Here is a 16,539-nt window from a genome sequence, read left to right as displayed (position 1 = left end):
TGCGTATATGGACGCATTTCGCCGAGTTCCATCTAGCCCCTGTTGGATGTTCTCCTCCCCCCAAATATTTATTAAGGCACGGGTCGCACCGTCGGTCCAGTTCATAATTGTAGGTCTACACACGTCCGAGCTTGTCAAAATAAAAGCAAAGAATGACAATCTGCGCTTGTTTTCGCCGTGCATTCTGAGAGAGCGGTAATTACAAAGAAATAATCATAATCTATTATGTAATATTTCAAACGCCCCGTGATACCAGTAAGCATTTTTATCAGTTATTGATTTCTCGGAATCTATCCAGCAACGCTTGAAAATGCAGCGAATAAACTGTCTTGTTAGCCACCCCATCCAGTTGATTAATTACCGCTCGCTGTGTTTACGAGAGGTCAAACAATAGCCTGAGGGTGCCAAGTAGGCCTAGCAAGGTCGCGAACCGGCCAAATTTGGCCGGTTCGTCAAGTAGCCTCTTTGCCAGATGGTAATGTAATTACACGCAATCCGACGGCGTTTATACTACACACATAACTTTGGCGGGCTGAGAATGCGGATATTGGTGTGTTGTATAAACGGGCCCTTAGTAAACTGGAACTTTGTTAATACTGATGACATGTTCAAGGTTATAACTTCTTCAAACAATAAATCAGGTGATCTTGATCCCATTCCAGTGTCATTTTCAAAGAATGTCTAGGTCATTTGCTACCTATCATTACAGAAATAGTAAATTTGAGTTTCACAACTGGATTTTTCCCATCTGCTCTGAAGGCTGCTTCCATTACACCAATTCTAAAAAATCCGCACTTGATCCTGAAATCTTGAGAAATTATAGGCCAATATTAAACATACCACACCTATCAAAGTACTTGAGAGGACTGCCATTGTCAGATCCAGTCTTTTTTGCTTAACGCCCTATTCATAGCACAGAAACTGCCTTGATCCATGTCAAAAATGATCTGCTTTTAGCGTTTGACAGTGGTCATGAAGCGTTGCTGTTTACATTGGATTTCTCGTCAGCTTTCGACACCGTTGTTCATGCAGTTCTTATTAGGCGTCTTGGATCTGATTTTGGAATCGGTGGCAAAGTTTTTGAATGGCTGTCTTCTTATCTTCAGGAGAGATCACAGTCAGTGAAGACTAATGAGCATTTCTTTACCATGATTGCCAAAAGCTGGGGTCCCACAAGGATCGGTTTTGGGCCCTTTACTTTTTGCACTTTATTCTGTCCCAATTTCTAGGATTGCCAAGAATGCTGGTGTCCACTGCATGATATACGCTGACGATGTTCAACTATATTTAACCTGTCATTCATTTCAGTGAAACCTGGCGATGCAAAAAACTATTACCTGTTTTCAGGACATCAAGTATTGGTCACTTTCCAAGAATCTGTTTCTCAATAAGTAACAACACAATTCATACATTTCTCATCACAGTTTCGTTACCCCTTCTGTTTGCTAACATTGGTAAACACAAATATTGATACATCATCTGAACCTTGATGTACATCTGGATTTTTCTCTTAAAATGAAAACAGATTAATTATGTATGTCAGTCATCTATTCATTTAATGAACCAACAACTAAACTTCTGCATGCATTTGTCTCGCCTGGACTATTGTAACAGTCTTTATCACATACTCCCTAAAACAGAGATGGAAAAGCTTCAGCATGCTATCAGATCCTCGTCACAGCGATCCTTTCTCTACCGAGAGCACCTGCAACTATCACTTACGGGGATGCAGCATTTTCCATATCATCTCCTACTCTTTGGAATGGACTTCCTGGCGATGTACGTGATGCCATCAGTGTCGGACAGTTCAAATCAAGACTTAAAACCCACCTTTTTGTTTCCGTATTTGGTGAAAACTAAATTCCCATGCTTCTTCAGTCGTTTATTGTATTTTTTTTTTTTTTCTTACTCTCTATCTTTTGATTACAAATGTAACTGCTCTGTCTCTAGGGGCCACTATCTTGGTCACTGTCCCCAAGTACCCATCTGTCTGTTGCAGGGCAAATGTGTAACCTGCTCCTTAGTTCGCACCACCTAGGTAGAGGTCTGGGATTGCACCGGGGTAGTGATGGATGGTTGACCCTTTGAGACCTTGCGTTGTTTACCATCACACATTGTAATTTCACAATTCTTTAAATTATATACTTTTTATTAATTAACAATTAAATGATAAAATAAATAATGATTAATTTGGAATTATTAAGCACATAGAGTTTTAGATATGCGCTATATAAATATACAATAATAATAGTAATAATAATAATAAGTGTCTACCCACATAAAGTAGATTGATATTTGTAATATCAGGCTGGGAGAATGTTGACGATTGGTTTAATGTTTGACGTACAGTATGTGGCATCTCATAGGTGTTTATGTTATGGCTGGTGGCTATCAAGGTGCAGGGAGTATAGTGCGTATGAAGTTTATGAATAAATTAGTAGTTGTGTTACAAGTATTGGACATGTTGGACCTGTGTGTTTTGTATTCGTCCTTAAATTCACAATAACCAACTTATTTTAAGGAGAGCGGCCTTCAAATTATGGTCCATTTTTGAAGACGATCCAAGCAAAGTTCAAACAGGGGGTGAGAAAACCCTGTGAAAAAAGATATGGAAATGGAGAAGAGAAAAAACCAGTACAAAAACAATAGCTGTTAAACAATAGTGGAAATTGGCAAATAAGTGCGTCATTATTATAACAAAGGAACAACTATTTATAATCCTTAAAATATGAGATAAGAAAACGGCATGGATAAACACAATGATGGTGGTAAGTTAATAGAAGATGAAAATAGAATAAGAAATAGCAAAAGAAGCTTACCATTTAGTTGGTTATTACACAAGTCTAGATGAGTTACTGACACCATGTTATATACAGCTTCTGGGACTTTTACAAATCTATTTTTTGACAGGTTAAGATAGGTGAGCATTGCAAGGTTTCCAAACTCATCAGGGAGGGCATTGAGTCTGTTGCCAGAAGCATTGAATTCTGAAATTCAGAAGATTTTGTAAAATAATTCTTAAATACCAGCTCCCAAGCTCTAGAATACTTGCCTTCTAAAACAAAACATACTAGAAAATTAGAAATTTTGAACAATTTAAAAGCCAGCTTAATTGCAATTCCATGACAATATTTCCTAGTAATTTTGTTGATTCTGCTTTGCGTATTACGTGCAAACTGTAAATATGGCAATTTAAAATAGCAAACATTAACATTAACATTATCATCAAACTTGGCTAACTAACTTCACCCTCACACCGGTTACGTTTTATCGTCGTTATGTTGATGATATTTTCTGTATATTCAACTCAAATGATCATGCTGCAAAATTTCTTGATTATATTAACAAACAGCACCCGAACATTAACTTCACAATGGAAAATGAAATTAATAAACGACTACCTTTTTTAGATGTTTTGTTAGAATGGTGGGTCATTTCTGAAAACATCGGTGTATAGGAAACCTACTTTCACTGGACTCCTCACTAATTTTCTGAGCTTTACAGCGTCATCTTACAAAAACGGCCTTATTTGCACATTAATTGATAGAGTCTATAAGTTAAATAATTCTTGGCTAGGTTTTCATAAAGATATCGAATTTCTTAGAACCATCTTATGTAAAAATGGTTTCCCTAATAAACTTATTGATGATAAAATCAATAGAAATTTAAGTGATGCTCTCGTCCATGGTTCTAAAGAGACCCCTAAGGACAACGATAATGTTAATGTTAATGTTTGCTATTTTAAATTGCCATATTTACAGTTTGCACGTAATACGCAAAGCAGAATCAACAAAATTACTAGGAAATATTGTCATGGAATTGCAATTAAGCTGGCTTTTAAATCTTTCAAAATTTCTAATTTTCTAGGAGTGAAGGACCCCGTTCCCGAAATGTTCCGTGCTCGTGTTGTATACAAATTTAGTTGTGTGGGATGTAATTCCACGTATATTGGAGAAACCAATAGAAGACTTTCAACACGAGTGCACGAACACTTCAAGGACGGGAATTCTCATATTTTTCAAAACATACTAGCACACAGGTAGCATAGTGTAAACTATGGCCCACATGCGGCCTAACAAAAGCAATTTTCATGAAAAATATCATTGTGCACAGGCTGCCCTCTAATTCGAGACCCCTCTAATTTGGAGACCCTCTAAAGTACCAACTGACCGCCTATCTTTTAACACTGAGCTTAACCTCTAATTATGAGACCCCTCTAATTCGGGACCATAACCAACTTTATGGATGGACCAAGTGACAAAATGACCTCCAATTCAAGAACACATTTAAAAATAAAACTAAAGGATTATAGACTTTTTAACAATAAAACTCCTTAATTTGAATAATTATAACATATGTTCATTATTAAACTTTCAGTTGCTCATAGTCATTGGCGGTCGCATCTCCTACCAATGTGGTATCACAAATACAGATCTTAAGGTATCCTGCTTTTTTATTGAGGTGTATGCTCCTCTAGAGTCATAGTGTTTTGTTATGATATTTATAAACAGGGTCACCTCATGAAGGGTGGCTCTTCACCACGCACTATGGTCTTTGCATAAGGAGTGGCAAAATTGCCATGTATTGCGCATCACTCAACGCATGATTAATATTACATAATCTTGAACCCTAAGCTATCTCTATCATGTATGACAACACTCAAGCCAAAGTGATATTCTCCGATGGCGAAACCTCCTTTTTCAACATCACCTCTGGAGTTCAAGAAGGAAATACCCTTGCCCCATTTCTTTTTATTATAGTAGTGGACAACGTCATGAGGGTTACGCTCATGGAAAACGAACACCTTGGGTTCACACTAGAAGAAAGCAGTACCTCCCGGAAAATACTATCACAGATACTGGCTATGAGGATGATCTGAGTTTACTATCCAACAGTTTTTCTGATCCTCAACTCTTTCTTACTCGGCTAAAAGAAACAGATTCTACTGTCGGCCTCTACATGGATGCTTCAAAAACTGAATGTATAGCATTTAACACCTCTGGGTCACTTACTTCTATTTTATTTCATAATATGTTCGCTGTAAACTGAGATCCCGACGCGCACGCGCAGACAACAGACACTCCATTACGACGAAGTACGAGTAGCGGTAACCGCTACTCCGGACACTCACATAAGTTTGTAAACAAAATACTCAAGCTCTGTTCCATTTAAGCTATTATATTGTAGTTTATTTTGCTTTGGCAAAGTCTTGGAACAATCAGATTGTATTAAGGACTCGGAGGAGGTGGTGGAAATCCGGAAAAAGGTGGATAAGACAAAACCCTCCTCTACAGGAGCTAAGCCTCCTTCAACAATGTCAATGGCTACAAAGGCGCGTAAAGCGCCATCGACCAAACAGCCAGCATCGACATCAGGTAACCTGATTTACACTCGCTTGGCGGAAATCAAAAAATCGATTCACGATCAGGGTTTACAAAACCAAACACTATCGAATTTGTTAATGCAAGTTCTGAGTAATAATACGGCTGTATCGTCCTCCATCCACAGTGAGGGAGATGAATATTTTGACTACCAGGATGATGATATATTATCTGTGGCTGCTACAGCCAGAAGTGAGGAGGATGGGCCTGGAACTAGGCAGCCTGTGGACCCTCAACAGGAGGGCGACAACAGATTTTCCCGGCCAGCAGGGGAACAAAAGCCTCCTGGATTTGCTACAAGGTTCGCAGCAACACTGGAAATGGGACCGCCCATTAACTAAAATATTGCAGCTAGTCTGAATTACCTTGTAAACTCGCCTATGCAAGAAACTGCAACAAGTGAACTCCATAAGGCCTACAACTGCCAAAGTAATGCAGTTAATCTGGTGGTCCCAAAGGTTAATCCTACAATTTGGGACAGCATCTCATCTAAAGCTCGGTCAAGAGACCTTAAGCTACAGAGAATTCAAAAACCCCAAATTAAAGGGATTATTGCTATGGCAAGATTCACTATACCTATACCTTTAATGTCCCCTTTTGTAGAGTTGATGTCTGTAAACGTAGTTTTATTTCTAGACTTTCTCTTCAATATAATTCTCTTATTTTAACCTCTAATATTGACATTTTCACAATAGTTTGTCTATATTTCGTTCTATTATTATTAATCATTTGAATAGGTGAGATTTTTGTACTCTTTCGTCTATATATTTGATATACTGTATTTAAATTTTATATATTTTACCAGCCTGTTAGTGGCGATGATTCGCTGTTGGTCTGATGAAATGAAATAAATAAATAAATAAATATACACTTGGGACAAAAATACAGAGGTGCAAGATTCAATGGCTCTATTGGCAAACGCAAATTATGAATTACTTTCCCTAAGGGAAAAGCCTGAGTTAAATGCCAGATATGTACATTTGTGCAAACCAACCAATAAGCCAAATGAGTATCTTTTTGGTGATCTTAAGAAAACGGTTAAAATGCTAGATGATGAGCAAAAAGCAACAGCAGGGCTGTTTAAACAACTACCCAGCCACTCTAAGCCAAGGTCAAGGTTCAATCCATATCGTCCTTTTCTAGGCCAGGATAACCGTCCTTCTTTAGGGCAACAACAATACAGAGGGTGACGCCCAGACCAATCTTGGGCGACGCAACATCAGCCCGGAAAGAGGATTCCGGCAAAGACAAGCCAGAAAAACCCACAGAGGAGGTATGTAGGTACGGGAAACCTTACTAATAATACTACTTCTTCATTACATATAGTTTCACATGATGCATTCGGGAGTCGGCTGAGGTTATATGCTGACATTTGGGTAAGATATACATCTGACCCATACATACTAACTGCCATAAATGGCTATAAAATTGAATTCTCAAAACAAATTCCTATGTCTTTGAGTTGGAAAATTCCTCATCCTTATAAGCTAAGGGATGAAATGGCAATGCTATTGACACGGAAATTAGTAAACTTCTAATAAAAGGGGTTATAGAGCCATCTACATTTAAGAGTGGCCAAGTTGTATCAAATATTTTTGCTAGGCCAAAAAAGGGATGGATATAGAATAACACGTTATATTTTCATTGCAGATTTTTTGGGCTCAGTACGGACTCCAAAAGTATGCATTTTCTTTTAGTTTTATAGCGTATGCGGATTTTATAAGTCCACAATGACGATCTAACGTGTTGAATGATCTTAGATCTTTCAAAGTTAAATGAGTTTGTTACTTACAAACACTTGAAGATGGACACATTTGCTAGTGTTATAACCAAAATTTCCCCAGGCGACTAATATGGCATCAGTAGACTTAAAAGATGCCTACTACACAGTACCTATAGCTGTTTCGAATACGAAATATTTGAAATTCATCTGGAGAGGCAAATTATACAAATATGTAGTACTGCCGAATAGATTAAGCTCTGGGCCCAGACTTTTCACAAAAATATTGAAACCCCTACTTTCATACCTTCGTAGCAAAGGTCATATTGTACTTGCTTATATTGATGATATACTCTGCATCAATTCTTCCGAAGATAAAACCAAGGCCACAGCCATGGAAACTTGCCATATATTCTCTACTTTGGGATTTATTATAAACCAAGTCTATGGTTATACCATACCCACAACAGATCATAAATTTCTTAGGGTGTGAAATAAACTGTCAATATGACTGTTGCCCTTACTCATTCAAAAAAGGCTGATATTTTGGAAGGGTGTAATGAATTGCTTACAAGTAATCAACTTACGATTCGTAAAGTTGCTAAATTTCTTGGTAAAATAATTGCAGCTTTTCCTGCTGTAGAATATGGCAAACTACACTACAGGGCTTTGGAAAAAGACAAAATTTATGCCCTTAAACAAAACTATGGTCATTTTGATAGGCCAATGCAATTGTCCAAAACAGGAAGGGAGGATGTGCAATGGTGGTCATGCAATATTTCTCAAGTGTACAATAAAATCTCCCATTTAACCCCTTCCTTCACCATTGAATCAGATGCATCTGGTGCTGGTTGGGGGGCAACAAATGGTACCATCCATATTGGAGAAAGATGGACTGTATACACCATGATATTTGAGTTAGTGCTGCATACCTGCCAGGTAAACTAAATACTGTGGCTGATAAAAAATCTAGAGAATTTCATGATGAAACAGACTGGATGCTTAATAGGCACACTTTTAACATAATAATAACACAATTTGGTAAACCAGAAATTGATTTTTTTTGCCTCTAGACTTAATGTGCAGCTACTGACTTACGTTTCTTGGAAACCAGATCCTGGGGCCATTAGTGTTGATGCATTTACTACAGATTGGAAAAATTATTTTTTCTATGCCTTCCCACCGTTCAGTTTGATCGGACGTTGTTTACAGAAAATAATCCAGGATAAAGCAAATGGTATACTTGTAGTACCAAAGTGGCCTACCCAGTATTGGTACCCAAAGTTACAAACCATGTTAGTAGGGGAACCATTGACCCTTAAAAGGGGTGAAAAATTATTGCTCCATCAAGTTATTGGAAATTTTCATCCTCTTAACAATAGGTTTGATTTGCTTGTTTGCAGGTTATCAGGCAAGCTCTGAAGCTAGATGATTTTCCGCAAGTGACAGGGCAGATAATTTTAAACTCCTGGAGAAAATCATCTAAATCACAATATTGTGTTTATATAAAGCGTTGGCTAAGATTTACAGGAAATAAACCTCACCAGCCAGATGTTTCGTTAGTGTTAAAGTTTTTAACAGAAGTTTATGAAAGTACTCACAGTTACTCATCTGTTAACACTGCACGTTGTGCCCTGTCATCTTTTTTAAATTTGAATACAGGCCAGCCAATCGGGACACATCCTCTCATAAGGCGGTTTGTTATGAGTGTTTAACACAAATCCGCCTAAACCTCGATATTCAGAAATTTGGGATGTCAAGATAGTGTTTGATTGTATCAAAAGACTATACCCTTTGCCAGAATTGAATCTGAAACATTTATCAAAGAAACTGTGCATTCTTATTAGTTTATTATCAGCCCAAAGGTGCCAAACAATCCATCTGTTGCGGGTTGATAAAATGTGCTGGAATGAGCAGTCTGTAACCTTTTATGTTGATGAACTGCTGAAAAACAGTAAACCTGGTAAAACTGGAATGAAGTTGATACTGCAAGCCTACGAACCAGATGAGAAACTATGTGTGATTGCAACACTTAAGGAATATCTTTCACGTACTAAGCCATTAAGAGCAAACTTTACACAACTTTTCATTAGTTATCGGAAGCCATGCTCCTGTATCAAAAGATACTATTGCACGTTGGATTAGGGCAATATTAGGTGAATCTGGAATCGACACGCGTATTTATAGAGCACATTCAACTAGGGCAGCAGCTTCCTCATCTGCAAAAGCATTACAAGTTCCCATTTCTGATATCATGGCTACTGCAGGCTGGGCAAATGAAAATACTTTTAGGAGATACTATGATAAACCAATTGGACAGGTACTAAATTGTTGAAGTAGGACTTGATTTAGACCGTAATTAATGTGTTGGCAGGTATACATTGTAGTTTGTTGGATATGTTGGTTTGGAGATATTTACAGTGTGTTAAAATAAAAGATTGCACAATTCGCTGATTTTTTTGTTGAATCATTTAACTTGGAAGTCACGTTTCCAGAGACAGCTTTAAACGTCTCAGTTTACAGCGAACGTATTAAGAAATAAAATAGAAAGATTAAATGAGAACATACCTGTTTGAAGTTTGATCACTATTTTATGAATAATGGTGAGTAAGATGTAAACTGTCCTCCTCACCCTCCCATATTTAAATACAGAATTTCAAACAATATTGTGCAAGTTTTTACATACCGCTGTAAATAGTGGTATGTCTCTGGATCCGTGTCTTCTCTTTCAAGTATGGAGTGTCTGTTTTCTGCGCGTGTGCATCGGGATCTCAGTTTACATCTCACTCACCATTATTCATAAAATAGTGATCAAACTTCAAACAGGTATGTTGTCATTTAATCTTTCTATTATTGGTCAAACCCTGAAATCTGTAAATAATTTTAAATACCTGGGATCCTACATTACAACTACTGCCAAGGACATCGAAGTACGACAAGGTTGTGCATGGAAGGCAGCCAACAAGCTGGTCAAAATCTGGAACTCCAGCCTATCAAGATCACTAAAGATTGCGTTCTTCAAAGCAATTGTGGAAACTGTCCTCCTCTATGGCGCAGAATCATGGACTTTAAATAAGACTCTGGAAAAACGTCTAGACGGATGTTATACACGTCTTCTACGCCATGCTCTCAGTATTAACTGGAGACAGCATTTAACAACCAGGCAACTCAATGGAGAACTTCCTAAAATAAGCTCAGACATTAGTGATCGTAGATTGAGATTTGCTGGACACTGTCACCGAGCCAAAGAAGATATCATCAGGGATGTTTTGTTTTGGGAACCTCGACATTGGAAGCGCAGTAGAGGAAGACCAGCTACTACATACATTGACTCTTTGTGAAATGAGACCAGTCTCTCCACTGCTGAGTTAAAGGTGCTCATGTATGATAAGGATACCAGGTGTAACAGATGTATTTTCATAAATATATCCATATAAATAAATGTTTCTTAAGTGTATTATCTTTGAAAAAGCATTTTTTTTTCAGAATTAAGTTTTAGGCCACAGGCTGTCAAAAAATATTCAGTAAATGTTTTACAACAATCTGTTGGCACATATTGCCAAAAAGTGCTGTTGAATCCGCTGCTTATCCATAATTCGATAGAGTCCTATGTTTTGATTTCTTCTTTATTCAATTACTGCACTATGCCAAGGCCTCATAGCCAAGTGGGGGGGGGGGAAGATACCCCTGCTAAATGTTTGGTCCCCCGCTAAAATAAAGATATATAAATAATTAAAACTAAAAGCAAAAATTATTATTTTATAGTAACAAAAACAATTATTAGGGGAAAATATTGGGGAAATCTAGTCAAGATGAAACACCTGACATACTGGTATCATCCAAAGATTTGTAAGGAGAGTGTCATCTGAGTGTTTCCCTGTTGGTATTTGCTTTGATGTGAAAAGAAGTGGATCCAGCCACGTAGCCAAAAGGGGAGGGGGCAGGGCCACTCAAATTCAGCTCCAACAATGGCATTACTGAGGTGGCTGTGGCCCTTCCATACCTGTTCGCGCCCCCTCCAACACGATTAACAAGTCTAGCTACGGTGCTTCTATCCCAACTATATCAAGGCCATCAGGAACTTTCAAACTCATTGGAGAATTGCATATTGCAGATTTGGAATATAAGGAAAGGCCAAGTAACACAAAAGGAAATAACATCTATCTTATGTAAAGGATGGACACTTGCATATTTAAACCTAACTTTAGTCAAATAAAGTGTCAATATTTTATTTACTTTACTGTATGCCTGTTTTGTTTCAATGTGTTTTCAGCTTCAAGTTCAAAAATTTAAAAGCAAACAAAAGTTTCTTTGAAATAAATAAATGGTTGTTCCATGTTGTCTTTTGGAGACGACTTTTATCTTTGGTTTTCATTTAGAGGTTTCAAGTTCAGTTACCCTCCAATTATGCTGCTTGGAGACCACTTCAAGCCTGCGGTCTCTATAGAGGTTTCCAATTTGAGACTGAACCCGAAACCACCCAAAATTTCAGATATACAGAGTGGTCTCGAATTGGAGGGCAGACTGTATTTGGCTAGAAAAACCCTTGTTGATACAGCCCACCAGGATTATCTCATGGTCATAGGCTTTGGGTGCAAGGGATGCACCCCCAGTGGTGGCAAATTAGTTCCACTGGCTGTTTCACACAACCCCCCCCCCCCAAAACCAGCAGAGAATGTAGGATTATTATATAAGCACAAAAATGCATAATTTAAAATTTTTGTTTGTGGCTCTGTGTTAAAAAATCACTTTGGCCCTTCAACCCATTTCTATCTATGCCTATCGATAGGGAGAAATGTTGTGAATTTACATACACAGCCATTTCATAACGACATAAAGTCATGCACCCTCTATTGCATAACCAAGTAGAATTAGTACTTGTGATACGAATCTGGATTTTTTTTTTCTTACGGCTAATAAATCATCTATCCTTTGCAAGCCCATTAGAATTCAAGAACAACTTTAAATCATGAATAAACATAAGGAGGTTCACCTACGTTGTTGTTCTTCATAATATTGTGTGGCATATTGAGTGATCGAAAGAAAATCCAAATTTGTAATTGTTTGAAATTGCAACTTTTTTTAAATATAAAATATGGTCTTTTTGAAGGATAAAATAGTATCAATAATTAAATTAGTTACCGACACATGTAATAATTTTCAGGGGGTGTTTTGGAATGCTTAGTGTGTCTAATTTCATCTACAGGCTGTTTTGTTAGGATGTAAAACCTAGTTTGATATTAGACCTAATATGTATGCATATGTGATGAGTTGTTTTAGGCCAACATTTTTACTGTGCCTATTTTAGTATTAGTAGGCCTATGAGTGTCTATAATTAATCAATGGATGAATTACATTCATTTGCAATTTTTATCATATATAAACATTAGTGTATCATTATTTTATACAGGCCTAGCTTGATAAGCTATAATGTTATTGCACCCCAAAACAAGAGTACATTATTTTAAGTGTTAATTGACAGTAAGTTAAATTTCTGTTACCACGTTAAATATGTTGTGTCAAATACTAGTTGAATGATGGATATGATTTGGAGAAATTGTAGGTTTATGAATAATGAGCATGCTCTGTTAGCTTGTATAAAACGATTATTCGTCCGCACCTAGAGTATTGTTCTGTTATTGTAAACTCGATCTCTCCTAGTCAGGCCCACTGTATTGATAGAATACAAAGTAGGTTTTTATATTTTTTAGCGAAGACATGTCCTGTTGGTTGAGAATTAAATAAATAAAAATTTTAAAAAAATATTTTCATTAATAGGGTCAACTGTTTTGTCAGCTGTGTCAATTTATTTATGACTATAGTGACAACATTAAAAATAATTTTAATTAATGTTTACATCATCAGTTACACACTGGTGTGGTTTATGAAAATGAAAAAAATACAATTAATTTTTCACTATAAGTTTATAATAATAAACGTATCTGTTCACAACATTTCAATAAAACAGAATAAGGATGGATAATGAATTATTGAAGTAAATTAATGGTTTTGATTTATTGACATAATTTAATAATATTAATAATAATAATAATAATAATAATAATAATAATAATAATAATAATAGGCCTGATATAGAGGCAAAAAATAGGTTAAAGAAAAAGTTTTATAAAAAAAATGATTATAGGTCTTACATCCTAACAAAAACATGTTATAACATACGTAAACAACTAATAACAACATAATTATTTCTTAGGGTAGCTGTGCAAATTAACTCTAAAAAATTATATTCAAAAGTTACATACAAAAGTTTATTTATTTTTACGATTATTATATATTGGCACGAGGGCGCTGTATATTTAAAATTCAACGGCAATTGTTCAGAAAATAAGGTTATTCAAAGTCATTTACAGTAGTAAATAGAATCCTATACGGTAAACTTATTTATGTTTTGTTTATGTTCTAAATACTTAATGTCGCGATTACGTACGCAATGAAACTGCCATGCAATAAAGAGAATTTGAATCATTATTAGGTGTATTAAGAAAGCAAATTTAAACAGATCGCCTGGAATTGGATCCTTCCAACATATGACCCCTAATTTTAGCAGTCTTCAGAATACTAAGATCGCAGCAAACAAGAATAGAGGCTCGAAGTTGGAGTTCAGACTCTCAATACGAATGTTGAGTTTTAATCCCATTCTTCCTTTGCGAGACACTTTAGCTACATTTGTCACCCTTCACTGAGAAGTATATAGGTAGGATAAGGTAAGCTTTACAACCTAAACAAATATTTAATCACATTAATTGTAAAATTAAACTGTTATTTAATCAAATTTTACAAATGAAAAAAAAAATTATTATTATTATTATCCTGATCCCAAACCCTAGACTCAGAAATATGGGATTGTGTCCATTAGGGGATAGTTTATTACCATACTGTAGAGCGATCTGTGATCTCGGGCGCTATATGCAGTATAATAATTAAAATTCTTTCTATTATTATTGTTATTACTACTTTAATTCTGATTGTATAATTTCTATGGAATTTATATGAAATAATTGAATGAATGACCAAATCCCTGAGACCACCTCAAATTTTCAGGTCCCAGGTGTATTGAAATGGAGGGCAACTTCTAATAATAATATAGTATCTGTTTTGAGTGCACTTGTAGAGTACAGTAAATCTCACTGTGACCAATTTTCCTGTTCTGTTTATACCTACCTGACATGTCACAAAACTGAATTGCCAGTTTGGCGGGAAGTTTTTGTAGTTGGTTTCCTGACATATCACATGTTAAGACAGTTGTATTACGCATCAGATGAAAAATCGCATCTGGAACACTCTTCAAGCCACAATTTGATAAATCTACCACAATTTAAAAAAGCAAACATATTTATAATTTTTATTTTTACTTTGGAAAGTTATATACTTTTTATTAAATAAGCTTCTAAAAATGTGGCAACAAATTCTTTTTTAGCACCAATCTATTTATAGGCTCAGTAATGGTGAATGTCCCTAGCTGTTGCCAACCCTGTAACATTTTTTATCATTACTAAGATGGTCCTTTAGACACATAGTAATTTATAACAATTACACTTCATATTTTTATATTATGAATTATATAAACTATCCTATGATCATGGAAGACATTTTAAAAATTTTAATGTCAAACAAACATTAATATTTCCTGGAAAGATATACTGTACTTGAGTGTGAATACCTAAAGACCAACTCTCCTTTCCACTTTCACATCTATTTACAACATTTGCAACCTCTGCAGCCATAGTAACGAGGGAAGATTAAAGGACAATGTATGAACTCTCCAGACTTCTAGTCCTACAGAAAATACAAATTGACAGAATATTTATTTTATAACGAATTTTTAAAAATGATGCACGTAATTTATTTACCAACAGAATATTGTTTAATACATTACCTATTGTTATTTGTTTATATTATTATCATCATCAACAACATCACCTTTTATTAAACATCAAAAAGAAATGTCATCACAGATAACAAAAACAGAATTAATATATTTATTTTATTTACTTTGTGAACATACGCCTTTAGATGGGCGGCACTCAAGGGTGGTGCATTCAACTTAAATACAATACAATGAGTCACTTATTTCTGTACACTTAATACTAATAAAACATAATAATGTAACTGAATTGGGACATTAACTTACAAACATGATAATATAATTACAAAATACATAAATAAAACTACCACAAAAATATAATAATTAATATATAAAAAAAAATTTCCAAATATAAACATTAAAATTGTTACTATAAAATATTTTATTAATTTTAAGGAGGTTGAGGGAATGAAATGATTAATATTTAATATAAAATAGAGGGATGGGCGACCACAATGACGGTGACGTCACTCGATTTTGGAGCGCGGTATTCGAAAACGAGGCTTGTGAACTGGGCCCGAAAAAAAAAGTGGTGCTACTGGATGAAGAATGAATCTTTCAAAAAGATATGTTTGCTGGTTTGGATAAGGAAGTCTTGGAAGTGATGATTTTAGAAGTGGCGTTAAATAGGTTTGTTACCAACTTGTCTTACCTGTGTAGGCATAGCCTAGCGTAGAGAATACAGAATACTACTACTCTACTGCCTGGCGCGACCTAGGCCTAGGCCCCTAGTTTAGGCCTAGTCATACAAACTATAATAATTATTTCAAACATTAGACAAACAAACAACACTATTTTAAATAAAGTACATTAATTTACATGTTAATGATTAAATCCATGGAACTGTCAGGCCCTACTACTAATACTACTGCTAATACTACTAGGCCCTACTACAGTATTATTATTACTATAATTACTAAAATGCAAGTTTATACGTCGTGGAAATGTGGATGATACCTCAAAAACTACCTCAAATTTGCGCGGAAAATGGCCACGGCCCCCCCTCCCCCAGCTTTTGGGAGGAAAAAAAAAGAAAAAAGAAATAAATGATAGCCCACAATGCCTCAAATGTTATTTTCGGGCGTCTAGAACACAAAAGAAAGTATAATACATACTCCAAGTATTGAAATACACGCCATCGTGTTGGGATTCAATATTTCGACATTAATTATGTCATCATCAGGAATGATGATGACATAATTAATGTCGAAATATTGAATCTCAACACGATGGCGTGTATTTCAATACTTGGAGTATGTATTATACTTTCTTAGAACACAAAAATTTCGCGGACCCCCTAGGACATTGTTGTCTCGATCGGCCCAAATTTTCCCCCTCCCCCTTTGGACATCTCTGGATCCGCCCCTGAAATGTGCATAGAATTTAACTTCTGCATGATATGTTGGCCATGGTTATATATTCAGATTAGTTCAAAGACTAATTTTCAGCAAATTCTGCTCGGAAATACAACCACCTTCCTTAAGCGTGGCCCTGCTAGGCCTAGTTCCATGCTGAATCAAAAACTAGTAGAGGGTCAAATGTCCAGCCATTTT

At 35.9% G+C, this 16,539-nt stretch overlaps 1 protein-coding gene across 1 annotated transcript in view; it reads right to left on the bottom strand.

The window, feature by feature from the left end:
* The window catches only part of LOC117112493 (leucine-rich repeat-containing protein 20-like), a 56,328-nt gene that overhangs the window by 9,577 nt on the left and 30,212 nt on the right, over window positions 1–16,539 (bottom strand). Inside the window, exons 3-5 of the mRNA XM_033255581.1 lie at window positions 14,783–14,898; window positions 14,284–14,427; window positions 2,820–2,987 (exon numbers count right to left, since the gene is read on the bottom strand). Of these exons, the coding sequence (XP_033111472.1) occupies window positions 2,820–2,987; window positions 14,284–14,427; window positions 14,783–14,846 (376 nt within the window). The 5' untranslated portion in view covers window positions 14,847–14,898. The remainder of the gene's footprint in view (window positions 1–2,819; window positions 2,988–14,283; window positions 14,428–14,782; window positions 14,899–16,539) is intronic.

This window comes from Anneissia japonica, unplaced genomic scaffold, assembly GCF_011630105.1.
Source record: "Anneissia japonica isolate Jap-2015-1 unplaced genomic scaffold, ASM1163010v1 scaffold389_len89789_cov197, whole genome shotgun sequence".
Lineage (NCBI taxonomy): Eukaryota > Metazoa > Echinodermata > Crinoidea > Comatulida > Comatulidae > Anneissia > Anneissia japonica.
Note: the sequence above shows the minus strand (reverse complement) of the source record. Positions and strands in the feature narration are given on the sequence as shown.